At 45.3% G+C, this 15537-nt stretch overlaps 1 protein-coding gene across 1 annotated transcript in view; it reads right to left on the minus strand.

The window, feature by feature from the left end:
* The window catches only part of RNF4 (ring finger protein 4), a 201557-nt gene that overhangs the window by 182283 nt on the left and 3737 nt on the right, over positions 1-15537 (minus strand). Inside the window, exon 2 of the mRNA XM_069205866.1 lies at positions 11875-11982. Within this exon, the coding sequence (XP_069061967.1) occupies positions 11875-11883 (9 nt within the window). The 5' untranslated portion in view covers positions 11884-11982. The remainder of the gene's footprint in view (positions 1-11874; positions 11983-15537) is intronic.

Here is a 15537-nt window from a genome sequence, read left to right on the forward strand (position 1 = left end):
AAGCGAAAGCTGGGTGAAGTGAGAGGTCTCCAATACTAAAGCACCAGAAAGGCAGCGCAGAGGAGCGGGGTTTGGACCCAGATGTTGATCCTTTTTAGATAAACATGATTATTCAACTTAGCGTGATTGATTCCAAGGCCCAGGGCAATCAGTGGATGTTCAGTGGGGGTGGCTGTAGCTAGATGGTTTGGATTTTGTACAGCTGGCTAGCCATACTCTTAATGAATGCCAACAGTTTGATCATTATCCTTCTATGACTCTACAAGTCCGTTGATTTCAGCTACTGAATATCACTATTATCATCACTGTAGCTGCCACTGAACCATATTAACCATACCTGGTTTGCAGCATACTAACTTTGCTAGTAAGCACATGAGAACCACCTAAACCTAGTAACTTATTTTCACTAAACGTATTTTTACTAAAACGTATTTTCATTAAATTGAAATAAATTGGGATATTAGTTGAGAGGGAGGAGGTATCCTACCAGGTAATAACCACACTTTGTTAGGGTGACTAAAGTCTCTACATTAACCTGAGGTCAACCTCCTGGTTGAGATGGCACAGAGCAGACAGGCTTAACTTTAAGACAGTGTGTGAAGTACTTACACAGTATTAAAACAGTAATAAAAAGTTGAAATGCAGACAATAAAAATCCCAGAATTAATTAGAACAAATGAGTAAACTGGGATAAACAAAATGACACCACCATGACAAAAATCCAAAAATGGGCACCAAAGATATTCATTTTTTAAGTGTTAAGTAAAAATAGTGCCAAGAAGTTACAATGATAATCAATGGTCTCAGTAGACTAGGACCTGCACAATATTTGACACTGTCCGAGATGGAGTGCTGGTCTGGTACACCAACCAGGTTCCTCCTCAGCAAAGGATTTTATCTTATGAGTTTAGTGCTTTACGTCCCAATCCATCACAAAAGTACACATATAAAGCCTTCAGGACCTCCTTTAGAGACTCTCAGGATGTCAGCTAGAGTCCCATCCAGGTCCAGCTCCACTGATAATGAGGGCATTTGGAAGACAGGCCTCTTGGAGCTTATTGTTACCCTGTAGCTTTAACAGAAGGTCCGCCTTATGACCCCTGGAGTTAGCTTGTTTTGTCCTGGGTACATGAGAAAGAGCAGGTTCAATCCTCCTGGGCTCTTCTTAGGTTGCAGACAGAAAGTTCATTCATCTTCAGATCGTCCTCAGGTCCAGGAGTGTTCTGCAGCAGGTGCCTGGCAGTGCCACGTACATGTCAAGCAGAAACTAGTGGGTGCGAATGATCCATGGGGACAACATCACCAATGGGCTAAACGTGACTAACCCTACTCAATTCCGGACATGTTCAGGATGGTGAAAGATGACTATATTAAACTTGAGCTGGTGGTGTTTGTGGGGATTGTGCTGTGGTGGTAATCCTGCTATCCACCCACATCTAACACCAAATTTAAGTTTGAAGCAGCCCCTGTAATCCTAAAAAAAAACAGGATTGACGTCTGGTAGAACAAAGTTGAGTTTCTATTAATTAGACAATGGATGTACAAGCATCCTGTCTTCTCCTTTTGAAGTATGCCTACTTGTGATATGCAAGCTGGAGTTGACACTAATGTCTAAAAGAGACCCACTGTATTTGTCGTTTGTCTAGCTGGGGGAGGAGTTGGTTAGATAAAAGAAGGCGGGTCTGATAACTTTATTAAATTATTCTACCTTTAGGCCTAAGTGGCAATTTTTTTTTTCCCAGGTACTTCTATGTGGGAAATGTACAGTTTGCTATAAGAAGATCTGTCAGGGAAGGAATTCAGCACCCTGGATCTGTAGTCTTTTTTTTGTATATCTAGCACAAAGGAATCGGATGGACCTATGTCCATGTCACGGTTCCCTTCAAAGTCATTTTGTGGAGTACAGAGGGGGGGGTCACAAAACGCATAATCCTTCCGAAGACTATCACTTACTGGCATTGGAGGATAGGTCACTGAACAGTTTATAGCCATCAAAAAGCCCTATACTCCATAGTCTGGGGGCCTGCTGCCAATCATGAAGATTCTGCCTTCAGGGGTATAGTGCAGGAGTGATTAAGATAGTACATTGAGTGGGGGTGCAGCCAAGATGGCAGCCGCGTCGGAAGCTTCTTAACAAGCTCCGAGGCTGGCCCAGGAATTATCCTCCCCCATCCAACTACAAGACTTGATACTAGCCAACCCAGGGCACCCAGGATGATGATCAGCACTGTCCAGCACTGAATACCAAAAGCAACCTCCATTTCAGGGTCGCCACTGACAGCCAGAAGCTGCCACTGCAGAGGCCTGTAAAATGGCAGCCTCACTACTGCTCAGGGGCCATGCTACGTAGATCTTAGAACGCAGCAGGTTCTACCTTGGGGCAGAGTAGTTCACTGGCAGCCAACTCCACGCCTCCTGCTTTGGAGGAAGCAGACCCTGGCCACCTCGCCGGGTACTCTGCAGCCTCGGTGTGGTTGCACCCTATGCCTGGACTGGCCTCCATGCCAACTGCCCAAGCCGCTACAGCCTAGGACATCAGCTTTCTGCTGTGCCTTGCTGGGCTCTGGTGATGCAGCGGCTATTCCCTTCTAAGCACCAACAGCAGAGCGCTGCCCACCGAGCTGCAGTTGTGCCAACCTCTACCTGGTTGGGGGGGGGGTTTGGGGGGCAGCTGCCACTGACACTATGGTACACTGCCTCAAACCTGCCCCACATTACCTGCAGAGTCCTCATTGGGCCTGACCCAGCAGGACGGCCCTCCGCAGCACCCAGTTGGCCCAGTAACTCCCCTTTAGGCACTAGAACCTGCACTTGACTCACCACACTGTGACTGGCCAAGGTCCCGCCAGTGGAGTGCCCGTAATACCGCAGGATTGAGGTGGTTTACTGGGGGACTGACCCTGATCCCCCCTCAGGAGCACGACCACTACCCATCACTGCCAGACTTCTTAACTATTGGGATCGCAACCTGCGACTGCAGCAGTTTCACGCAAAAGGTCCCTGGCAATATGAAAACACCACAATCACAGCATACTCTGATTTTATGGTGGAGGTGCAGCAACTTCTTAACTCCTACTTTAAAGTTAAACAACACCTCAGTAACCTGAAAACCAAATATGAGCTTTTCTTTCCAACAAAGCTCAGAGTAACAGACTGGGAGCTAACCAACATTTTTTTTTTAACCCCGGAGGATGTGCGAGACACACCCGAAGAATCGCATGCTGGGGAATAGTTAGTGCCTTAATCCCGAAAGGCAGAAACCCCTTAACACTAAGCAGTCCCAGGATCAGGAAGCGTGGAGCAAACACAGGGAGTGACTGAGGCCTCACAACACAGCAGAAACTCCTCCGCTCTCTTGGAGACCAACCGCCACTCGGAGTCTGGTTCAGACTCGGGTGGCTCGGTATCCGCATCAGCTGGTGTTTTACCAAGGCCCAACAATTACTCCATGACCTGTGATACAGGTAGAGAAGCCTCCTAGGTGAGTGTATTCGTAAGTCTTGAATGTTGACACGCCTGGGCACTCATGTTACAGGTTTAAATAGTTAGACAGGAGAATACGGACATTCCCACACCCCAGAGAGACTCCAAAGTGGACATGTTTTGCCTGTTGTATTGTTCTTTCGTTTTGTGGTTTCTGTCTAGAGGTGAGTAGCCAGGATCATGTGTTACCCAACTGGGGGAGGGGGCCATTAATGTACATGTTGTTTTAGTTTTTGTTTTTTGTTTTTTTTAAAGACACTGTACACATGTTGGTTCCTACTGGGAGGAGGCGATACTTCTGGGGGTGACTCGATGTCGCAGACACTAGAGACACACCATCCTGGGCCTAGGTCTTCCTTCCTGGCACGCACACTAATGCTACAGTAAATGGGGACACTCAATGATACTACTATCCTCCCCCCCCCCACCAATACATTAGCGTGATGAGATGGAATGTGCGTTGCATGATGACCCCTGCTAAACGATATTAGATTCACGCATAACAAACACCGCCACATACAGCATATTGCTATGCTGCAGGAATCGCACCTCAAGGCCATAGAACTTCAGAAGGTTCGGGCCCAATTGAGCAAGCAAGTAAATGGCACGTTCTCCTCTGCATTTGCCTGTGGCGTACATATATAGCTAGCGCCAGAAGTTTCATACGAGGGAGAGGGAGAGGGAGAGGGAGCATACAGACTAGGGGGGGGGGATAGACATCCTATACTGGAGGGTCACTTAGATGGAGCAGAGCTGACACTTGTGGGCATAAATGCGACAAACTCCAAACAATTGGCTCTCACCCCTGTGCTTTTCCAAGACCCACTGGCACCTGACCTTTGGGGTGATGACTGTGTGGCACATTTGCTCAAGGACTGCTCTACCCCCCTTTTTTGGGATGCAGCAGGGGCTTGCCCGATGCAGAACTTCTGATCCTGGCTGAGGCAGACACATTTATATCATGTGTGGCGAATGGGTCAGCCAACAGATTGCGAATGATCATTCTATTCACCGGTTCATGATCTCCTTACCAGGCTGGACTTATTCTTCTGCACCAGCCACCTGGGTCAGTGGATTTTCCGACCGCGCACACACACACATCCTTACCTGGCGCCTCCAAGCCGATGCATTATCAGACCATCCCTTTAGTCAGGGTCTTGTTACATGCATTGCCCAGTACTTCCACATTAAAGAGGAGTCTACTCCCTCAAGGCCATAGAAAGGGATGTGCATAAGGTAGTGGCAGCGGATCCCTGCATTGCTATATCATGGGGGTCTGACGGACACTGCAAGAAGAGATACTGAAGGTGGAAAGGGAGCTGCACCCCTTGGAGAGCAGTGGCTGCCAGGGCGACGGGGTCGAGCATCTTAACCACCTGCGCAAGCTGTATGGGGAAGTTGAGATGAGGTTAGGGTGTAATGATTACAAGCACCGTCGCCTATGCTGCACTCAGAGGGAACCGATAGAGCATATTATTGGCATAGCTGGTCAGAGAAGCCTAGCAGCATATTCCGACTGGAGACATAAAACGCATCAATGGCTCGATGGCCACCACAGAGGCAGACATCAAGTGCATGTTCTGCAAATATTATTGAACTCTATTTGGAGCTGCTGCAATCCCTAATCTATTACACGGATTCATGACTCGACGTTCGCTGGCACAGCTGTTCCCAATGCAGCGGGCTGAGCTGGATGAGCCTATCTATACCAGGTCACAGCATCTTCCGCAATAAAAAACTACTATTGCCAATTATCCACAGCAAACCTCTAAAGGTGTACAATAGAGTTGTGGTGCCCTCGACATCGAAAATGCCTGATACCCTGAGCTGGGAGTTTCTGCTAACGTCCCTGCAACATAGGAATTTCAGCCCAGGGTTGATGGGATGGATCAGAACACTGTACTAAAAAAAATTAAAAAAAATATTTAAAAAAGCTAGAGTGAGGATGGGCCAGCTGATATCTGACAATTTTCCTACAATGAGGGGCACCAGACAGTGATGCCCTCGGTCGCCTTTGCTCTTGCCAATTGCCATGAAGCCACTTGCCTGCACCAACAGGCTGCCGCTTGAGGGATTCCGGAACTACACACTCACCATACTGTGTTCCTCTACAGAGATGACGCTCTGGTCTTTCTGGAAAATGTTGAAGCCTCACTGCAAGAGTTGATCCAACTACTAGACAAACTCGGAATTGGGTTGTGCCTCAAAGTCAACTGGCCCAAGTCTTGTTTGTTTCCCCTCGCTCTGACCCCCGAACCCTGCAGGGCTGCCACCTCGAACACCGCCTCAAATTGTCTTATAACACATTCAAATACTTGGAAGCCCAAAAAATACCACGCTGACAAGGCCCTCTAGGAGGGCAACCTGGACCGGGCAGTGCGCTCGGTGTGGGGAATCACTCCCTTTCTGGGGTTCCCAGCCTCTGTCCGCAATGGGACAAGTGGCAATCACCAAGATGCTGGTACTCGCCAGGTTGCTGTATTTTTTTCCCTGCGCTGCCAAGTCTGCTTCCCAAATGTTTCTTTTGCGAACTCAATGGCCTCATGTTGGCCCTGAGATGGGATGTGGGCTGTCGGTGGGTAGCCTTAGCAATTGCACGACCTCTACTTCAGGGGGGGACTGGAGTACCCAATTTTGAACTATACTATGCAGCAGCAGAGCTGCAATGGCTGCTACACTGGCTGGACACAACACATAGTGCCAAACGGATGGCCATCCAAGCTAGACCGGGTGACTTGAGTGGTTACATCTGGCTGACTGACGGCACTTGCCCTCAACAAGGTAGATTTAGCATTATGGCGACAGCACAAGCATGCTAGTGCCGGTTCCTACATAGACACGGCCCCACCATACCCTATTCTCCATTAATTATTTTGGACCAACTACCGGATGTGCAGGGGTTAGATGCCCAGCACTAGCTAAAATCATGGCAGGTAGCAGGGATCGAAACCTTGGGCAATTTCTTTCATGAGGTAACCCTCATGTAATTTGGGCACATATACCTGGGTGCAGGCCACTTTTTAACATATCATGCTACCCAACATACATTTGGAACTACGTGGGGCGCTGGCAAGATGGAACCACCCCAAATGCCCGTCCTACACATGCTCCTATCAAGCGGCAGAACATGTCGAGCCATTTCAGCACTTTGTGGCACAGCTGATTGTAGCTTTGGCGGTTGCAGCCCTAGAAAGATCTACTCGCCCACTCGCTATGGCGAGTCATCAGTTATTATCAGTTATATTTTTTGGGCCTACTCGTCCCTTCTGGCGAGTTAAGAAAGAGGTGTTCTGTTCAGTCAAAAAGTGAAAATATGCCTTTAAATCTTGTTCTTGTCACATTTGGTCTGTGTTCAGAGACAGAGGTCAAAAGTCAGTTTGTCTTTTTTTCCATTCCGACTGAAGAGTTCGACAACTTTGTAGGGTGACCTACTGTAAAAAGTGTGAAATGAAAGGCTGTGTGGGTTTTTCCTAACACACAACATTTAAATAACTAAGTAAGTTGTGCGAACATTTAAAAATACATGTCAGTAGCTGTGAAAGACCATTTTTTGTTTTTAGTGTGATGAAAAAAAATATTTTAATAAGATGAAAACAAATAAGAACACTTCACTTGGTGATGTGCAAGTGATAAATATGTTTTCTGAAATCCAGCTTTCACAGATTATTAATACACTACATAGTTTTATCAGTAAAACTGCAAGTTAGTGGGAAGGTTTGTGGACATTTCTTGGAAAAGTACAATCTGTAAATGACAGTGTACTACCACATCATGCTTTAGTAATAGATGTATTAAAAATGAGTGTTTAAACAAACTGGGAAATAGTTTACTGATACTTCTGCCCTGATGGCAATGCTAAGAGACAAGTCAAGGACCATGTGTACCCTATATGTGGTCCAAATTCTTATTATACATGGAACAAATGTTTAGTCTATTTATTCAAACGAAAGAGGTTTTTTTGTAAAGCGGAAATGCTGAACTCACATATTTGAAGGTGCACTCATATGTGAGAATGAAGGAAAAGGAGACTGTGAAATAAAATATTTGTCTAGGATCACACCATTTGAGATCCATTTATGGGTCAAGTGCATTACAGTTAGGTCGATTAGATTATTCAAGTTACTAGACCTGCAGGTCTAGTAACAATTTTATGATTTTTCGAGGCCTCGGTGGGGAGGGCACCGACACAGTAGAACAAAGTACTTCCTCAGCTACTGGCAGACAGGACCTGGGCGCAGGCACTGCAAAATGTAAAGTAGGTGTCCAGAGATCCCAGGTTGCACTTCACACAATTCAACTACAATAATCACGCTTATTTCTCTCCCCAAAGTACTAATCGCATTTTCCCTGAATCCACATTGGGATGTCCAAGATGCAAGCTAGAGGAAGCAGCTTTTTGTCATATGGTGTGGAAACGCCCACGACTACAAACAGCATGGGCAGAAATCGCAGCTAAAACTGCATAATTAGCTAATCATGTACTAACACCTTCCCCTGAATCTTGCCTTCTTTACCTATGCCCTAAAGCCAAGGGAGATAACCAATTACACTGGTTCATTGATTTTGCCTTTGTTCTCTTTAAGAGACAAGCAGCAATGCAATGGAATGTGCCAGCAACTCCAGATACTCACAAGTGATTAAACACACTTACGCTAGGCATGTGCAGAAAAATCAAGTGTGTTGAAAACTGTAAGTAAATGCCTCCTTGGCATGGTTACACCCTGACCTTTTGCCTTTGCTGATGCCAAGTTATGATTTGAAAGTGTGCTGAGGCCTGCTAACCAGCACCAGTGTTTTTTCCCTAACCTGTACTTTTGTTTCCACAACTGGCACAACCCTGGCATCCAGGTAAGTCCCTTGTAACTGGTACACCTGGTACCAAGGGCCCTGATGCCAGGGAAGGTCTCTAAGGGCTGAAGAATGTCTTTTGCCACCCTGGGGACCACTCACTCAGCACAGACACACTGCTTGCCAGCTTGTGTGCGCTGGTGGGGAGAAAATGACTAAGTCGACATGGCACTCCCCTCAGGGTGCCATGCCAACTTCACACTGTCTATGGCATAGATAAGTCACCCCTCTAGCAGGCCTTACAGCCCTAAGGCAGGGTGCACTATACCACAGGTGAGGGCATAAGTGCATGAGCACTATGCCCCTACAGTGTCTAAGCAAAACCTTAGACATTGTAAGTGCAGGGTAGCCATAAGAGTATATGGTCTGGGAGTCTGTCATGCACAAACTCCACAGCACCATAATGGCTACACTGAAAACTGGGAAGATTGGTATCAAACTTCTCAGCACAATAAATGCACACCAATGCCAGTGTACATTTTATTGTGAAATACACCCAGAGGGCATCTTAGCGATGCCCCCTGAAAACATACCCGACTTCCAGTGTGGGCTGACTAGTTTTACCAGCCTGCCACACACCAGACATGTTGCTGGCCACATGGGGAGAGTGCCCTTGTCACTCTGTGGCCAGGAAAAAAGCCTGTACTGGGTGGAGGTGCTTCTCACCTCCCCCTGCAGGAACTGTAACACCTGGTGGTGCGCCTCAAAGGCTCACCCCCTTTGTTACAGCGCCACAGGGCATCCCAGCTAGTGGAGATGCCCGCCCCCTCCGGCCACGGCCCCACTTTTGGCGGCAAGGCAGGAGGAGATAATGAGAAAAACAAGGAGGAGTCACTGGCCAGTCAGGACAACCCCTAAGGTGTCCTGAGCTGAGGTGACTGACTTTTAGAAATCCTCCATCTTGCAGATGGAGGATTCCCCCAATAGGATTAGGGATGTGACCCCCTCCCCACCGGGAGGAGGCACAAAGAGGGTATAGCCATCCTCAGGGCTAGTAGCCATTGGCTACTAACCCCCCCCCGACCTAAACACACCCCTAAATTGAGTATTTAGGGGCCCCCCAGAACCTAGGAAGATAGATTCCTGCAACCTGAAGACGAAGAAGGACTGCTGACCTGAAAGCCCTGCAGAGAAGACGGAGACACCAACTGCTTTGGCCCCAGCCCTACCAGCCTGTCTCCCCACTTCAAGAAAAACTGCAACAGCGACCTCTGAAGCCTCAGAGGACTACCCTGCATCTAAAAGGACCAAGAAACTCCAGAGGACAGCGGCCCTGTTCCACAAAGACTGCAACTTTGCAACAAAGAAGCAACTTTTAAAGACCACACGTTTCCTGCCGGAAGCGTGAGACTTTCCACTCTGCACCCGACGCCCCCGGCTTGACCTGCGGAAAACTAACTCTACAGGGAGGACTCCCCGGCGACTGCGAGCCCGTGAGTAGCCAGAGTTGAGCCCCCCTGGGCCCCCATAGCGACACCTGCAGAGGGAATCCAGAGGCTCCCCCTGACCACGACTGCCTGCTTTAAAGAACCCGACGGCTGGGAAACCCACTGCACACGCAGCCCCCAGGACCTGAAGGATCCGACCTCCAGTGCAGGAGCGACCCCCAGGTGGTCCTCTTCCTAGCCCAGCTGGTGGCTACCCTGAGGAGCCCCCCCCCCTTGCCTGCATCGCTGAAGAGACCCCTGGGTCACCCATTGAAACCTATTGCGAACCCGACGCCTGTTGGCACTCTGCACCAGGCCGCCCCTGTGGGTGTGCTTTCTGTGCCTGCTTGTGTCCCCCAGGTGCCCTACAAAACCCCCCTGGTCTGCCCTCCGAGGAGGCGAGTACTTACCTGCTGGCAGACTGGAACCGGGGCACCCATATCTCCATTGAAGCATATGCGTTTTGGGCACCACTTTGACCTCTGCACCTGACCGGCCCTGAGCTTCTGGTGTGGTAACTTTGGGGTTGCCCTGAACCCCCAACGGTGGGCTACTTTGGACCCAACTTTGAACCCTATAAGTGCTTTACTTACCTGCGAAACTAACCAATATTTACACCCCCAGGAACTGTTGAATTTTACACTAAGTGTCCAATTTTAAAATAGCTTATTGCCATTTTTGCCAAAACTGTACATGCTATTGTGATGATTCAAAGTTCCTAAGATTCCCGAGTGAAATACCTTTCATTTAAAGTATTGTTTGTAAATCTTGAACCGGTGGTTCTTAAAATAAACTAAGAAAATGTATTTTTCTATATAAAAACCTATTGGCCTGGAATTGTCTCAGTGTGTGTTCCTCATGTATTACCTGTGTGTGTGTACAACAAATGCTTAACACTACCCTCTGATAAGCCAACTGCTCGACCACATTACCACAAAATAGAGCATTAGAATTATCTTTTTGCCACTATCTTACCTCTAAGGGGAACCCTTGGACTCTGTGCATGCTATTTCTTACTTTGAAATAGTACATACCGAGCCAACTTCCTACAAAAACGCTGCACACAAGAGGAACGCACGCGTGGGAGGTGTGACTTGGCACATACATCATAAACACAGAGGCTAGAAACTACACATGTCCACCCTGAAGGATATTCCTTATACTTACGAGATCACTACACCATTGAAATCACACAACTACCCTACACACTCAATCATATTGGGAACACTTTGAAGAGATGGATATCTGACACACAGGAGGGACCGTACAGCTCAATGCTGCTCTCACACTGAACCAGCCATGGAACCAATGTTATCTATCCCCCATACAGTGCTCACTACAGGCTATGTATATATGCTAACCTCTGAGTTGTTCGGTAGTGCTCAATATGGAAACTATGTACTATAAATATATATAGCAGTATGTCTATGCTGGCTTCACCATTATTGTTGTGAAATAATAAAAACAGATTAAAAATCAAAATAGATGGTACATCAAGTGAATAAATTCTTACAAAACAGTGTAAGAACCTTTTGAGAAACGAGGGATCTGGCCATTGATCATGTTCACAGCTCTAGATGACAGGGGGTAAGACAACCAAGGCGAAATTAAGATCCCAATAGGGGAAGGGATACACAATTCAGTCTTCAATCCATTGAGCAAGGAATCTCGATCAGGATGATACTCAAATCAGTCTTGAAATCATGGCAATACAAATCAAACAGCAGATATTAATCCCCATGTTTTTCCATTTATCAAAACTCTAAAGTAGTTCCTATGTCTACTGGTAGCAGTCAAACATTACCATGCCAGCATTCAACCTTTATACCCATTTTACAACTTTTCTTTTAATTACAGTTTTTGAATAGGAAAAGTTAAGCAAAACATAATTTTCCAGTAATTAGAGCTGCATAGATAAGACATTTTCAGCACTTAGTTAATGGAGTTATTACACAAGATCTAGTCTGCAAAAGAAAGTTTTGCCACCTTATCCTTCCTAGTTAGCATTCATAGTGACATACAGTGCTTCACAAAGCATGCAGCCACAACTTCTTTAGCACTGAAAAAGAAACAAAAATATGCATAATGTGATAGCTAGCAGGCTGGAGTTACTTACTGTGCTCATGACGCTCCTGGAATACAAATCGAAGATGGAATGAAATGCAGCTCGAGGACACAGCAGATGAACTTGTTACCAAATGATAAGAAGAAATGTTTTCAAGACCTACAAAAAAAAAAAAAAAAAAAAAAAAAATTGTATTGAGCTTTACTGGCTTTTCGCAAAACTGACATCTTTTTACAGGCAACATCAGTGTCATAAAAGTAAGTCTTTAATCAACTAGGGATGATAAACTATTTTAAACACAAACCTTCCATTTGCCACTTGCAAGACAGCATACAGCATACAGCTATTTACAAAAAGGTGCCTCTAGCTGTGGCTAAAGAAGCATAGTGTTTAAAATTTCGATTGAGCACTGAAATGTTGGGAAGATCCACTCCCTTTCCAGGGTTAGAATGCTACTCCAAGTAATGGCCAACAGTAAGACAATTTGCAAGCAATCCTCCTATGACTTTTTATGTGTTTGAATTAACACCACAAGCGGCCAAGAGTATGCCCAGACTTTGGTACCGTCAACATTTTGCCACTAGAACCAAGTTGCACCTGAAAAAAAGAGGCTGAAATAGGTTTTGGGTTGGTTGTGTTCCAGTACAGAGGGCCAAGCATGGCAGTTCGGGCTGGACTGTTCTTAATGGATCGGGACCAAGGCTTATCTGCGTATGGATGGGTCTAATATGAGGTGGTATGGTGGACACCCAAGCAATTGCCAGTGATTAGACTAATAGCAAGCATTCCTTATATTACCTTTCTTGTGTTTAATTCACCAATGTCCCACCTGAAAGCACAGGAATGTCATTTTATGGACACTGAACTACCACAAATATCGTCAGGTGAAGCAGAAAAGAATATAAGAACTATGATGTTAAGGGCAAGTTGGCCACTAAGGTTGGGGTAAGAGGCACAGCTCGCCAGCACCCTTCAGTTTTGTAAATCGATCTACATTTACTGTTACATTTCCTTGCGACAGGAAGCACCATGGTGAGCAGGGAATGAAAGGGTACTTACTTTGTCTGCTCCATGCTCAGAGAAACAGACAACAACACCTGGGCGTCTGTCACTCAGAGTCAGGTCACCTTCTGCTTTTTTTTCTTTTTTAGAAGTATAGAAACTTTTTGCAAAATAAAAAAAAACTGACAATGTCAGTCACAGCACTTCCTACCCACTACAAACTTTCCCTTCAAAAGTGTAGTGCTGTTCATCTTTTTTTTGTTTTGACTCTACTTACACTATAGGCTCTTCCTTAAAGAAGCAGGCCCGCAGAACGTTAGAGATCTATTTATTTCTGTGTCACACTAAGTGGCATATCAAGATTCAAGACATTGGGGGTCCGATTCATTTTACGCCTCCATGTTACCTGTACTTAAGGGTTCAGAGTTCTCTGCATCGACTGCGGAGTCTCCTGACACTTAAGTGTACATTTTATCAGTTAATGTGGGTAGGACTCGAGTTAGTGGATGAAAGAAGGGGCAGCCTTGCTACAAAAGGGGATGGGGTTAGAGAAGAGGTAGGAAGGGTTAGAGAAGGTCAGGGATGGACATCTTCCAGTCACACAAGAGAAAGCCAAGTACATTACTCTGGGTGTGGAATCATTAACTTACAATTTTTAAAGTAAGTTTACACTCTGAGTTTGTGAATATGTAAAGTAGCAAACTTATTCAAAAATATAAACTCACCCAAAAGTGTAAGTTACATTTGTGTATCGGACTAGATCTGGAAAAGAGATTCAACACATTTAGGATAAAGCTTAAGTCTCCCGTACCCAACTGGAATAACTGCTGTCTTGTAAACAGTGTATGTCATGTAAACAATTCTGGTAGTAGACAAACGAATGCCCCCAATCCATCCTGTGGGCATTTTATAGAATATAGGGAAACTGATGTGGCTTACAATGACCAAGCATACCATCAGTAGTTGAAGGGGGGATCTTTTACATTTTGTAGTGTCAGGAATGTCAGTGCGTCATACACTCTTTTCAAATGGGTGAGAAAGAAACTTTGTTAAACGTGCAAGCTAAGCTTTAGATATTTGAGTATGTGGCAAATTAGGGGGGAAAATGATCACAAAAATGTGCATCAGAAGAATGTTCTTCATATGATAGATAGTGCTTAACAAAACATGCTCAGAAGCCCAAGATCCAGCTGTGCAAAATTCTTCATGAGGCAGACCCTGTAACTCTGCCCAAGAAGCTGCCATTCCTCGCTTGAATGTTTCTTAGACATTGTAGATCTTGGTCTGAATATGCAAAGAGAATTGTCTCTTTAATCCAAAACCCCAGAGTCATTTTAGATGCCTTCTTACCTCCTAAAGTATAAAAAAAAAAAAAAAATATATATATATATATATATATATATATATATATATATATATGGATTGTGGATTGAATGCTTGAATTAAATCTCAGCCATCGGTAACTACTCATGTGTCATAAGTTCATCGTTATTTTGCACACCATACCACCTCAGTTAAGACCCAGGCATATGCAAACCAGTAGACCCTGCTCCAATGGTTACAGTCCTGCTAGAAAGGCCAGGCCAGGACCTCCCTGAACTGGAAAACAAGCAACCCAAAAGCGGTTTCGCACTAGTTAGGGCTCATCAGCAATGTATAGTTTGGTTGCAGTGAGACAGTGTGCACTGGACCCCTGTCTGGTAATACTCATCCCTCTTGATGACTCCCGAAAGTATACAAAAAATGATGGATGGAATGACTGATTTAATTAATCTCAGCCACTGGTAATTACTCAGGGGTGCACACCAATCCATTGTTATTGTCCATACAATGCTATCTTGGCAGGTAAACCAAAACTGACAAGCTGTCAGATTTCCTGCACTCTCTGGATTTGTCAGTTTAACATGCAACTCTCGTTTAACATCCATCAAATTCGATAGCCTCACATCCTCAGATGTAAAAAAAGAAAAGAAAGAAGGATAATTCATAATTCCTCGAAAAGAATGAAGCTTCCAATGTGTTTTAAGAAGAAAAGATGAATCTAGTTTAAGCACTACAGAACAGCTGAAACGTCACACGAATGTTTTGCTGAAGCGATAGCCACCAGAAAAAACACCTTACGACCTCTAAGGGCTCAAAGGGATAAGAATGTAGACATTTCAAGATCAAAGGGAGATCCCAAGGTGGAGTCTTAGCACAAAAAGAGGTCTAGCAACAGAAAAACTCTTAAACAGCCTCGATACAAAAGTCTCAGCTTCCTATAAGGAATAACCATCTTCACAGAACACTTATTACAAACCACTGCAACTTAAGGGTTTGCAAAGATAAATAAGTGTGAAATGGGATTTCAAGAATAGAAGACACCAAGCAAGTAGAGAGCATGTGAGATCAACACGACTCAAAATTTCCCCAATGTCCACTGATTTTAAATCGAGGGTCTTTTGAACCTTGAACAGCTTCAATAACATAAAAGGGACAAACCTTTCTGTATAAGGTTCAACCTTTCAACCTCCAAACCGAAAGGATTTTTTGTAGGTGACCCAGAGGGATGACAAACTTCAAGGTGGCTGGACTAACAGGTACAACACAGGGAGGTTGAAGGCGAAACGTGTAATACCAAAATTATATCCACTTTCTCCCTCACCATGTTCAACAATAGTCTCTTAATCAAAGGAAATGTGGAAAATCACACAGGAGCTCCTTTGCCAATTA

Source organism: Pleurodeles waltl, chromosome 1_2 (genome assembly GCF_031143425.1).
Source record: "Pleurodeles waltl isolate 20211129_DDA chromosome 1_2, aPleWal1.hap1.20221129, whole genome shotgun sequence".
Taxonomy (NCBI): Eukaryota; Metazoa; Chordata; class Amphibia; order Caudata; family Salamandridae; genus Pleurodeles; species Pleurodeles waltl.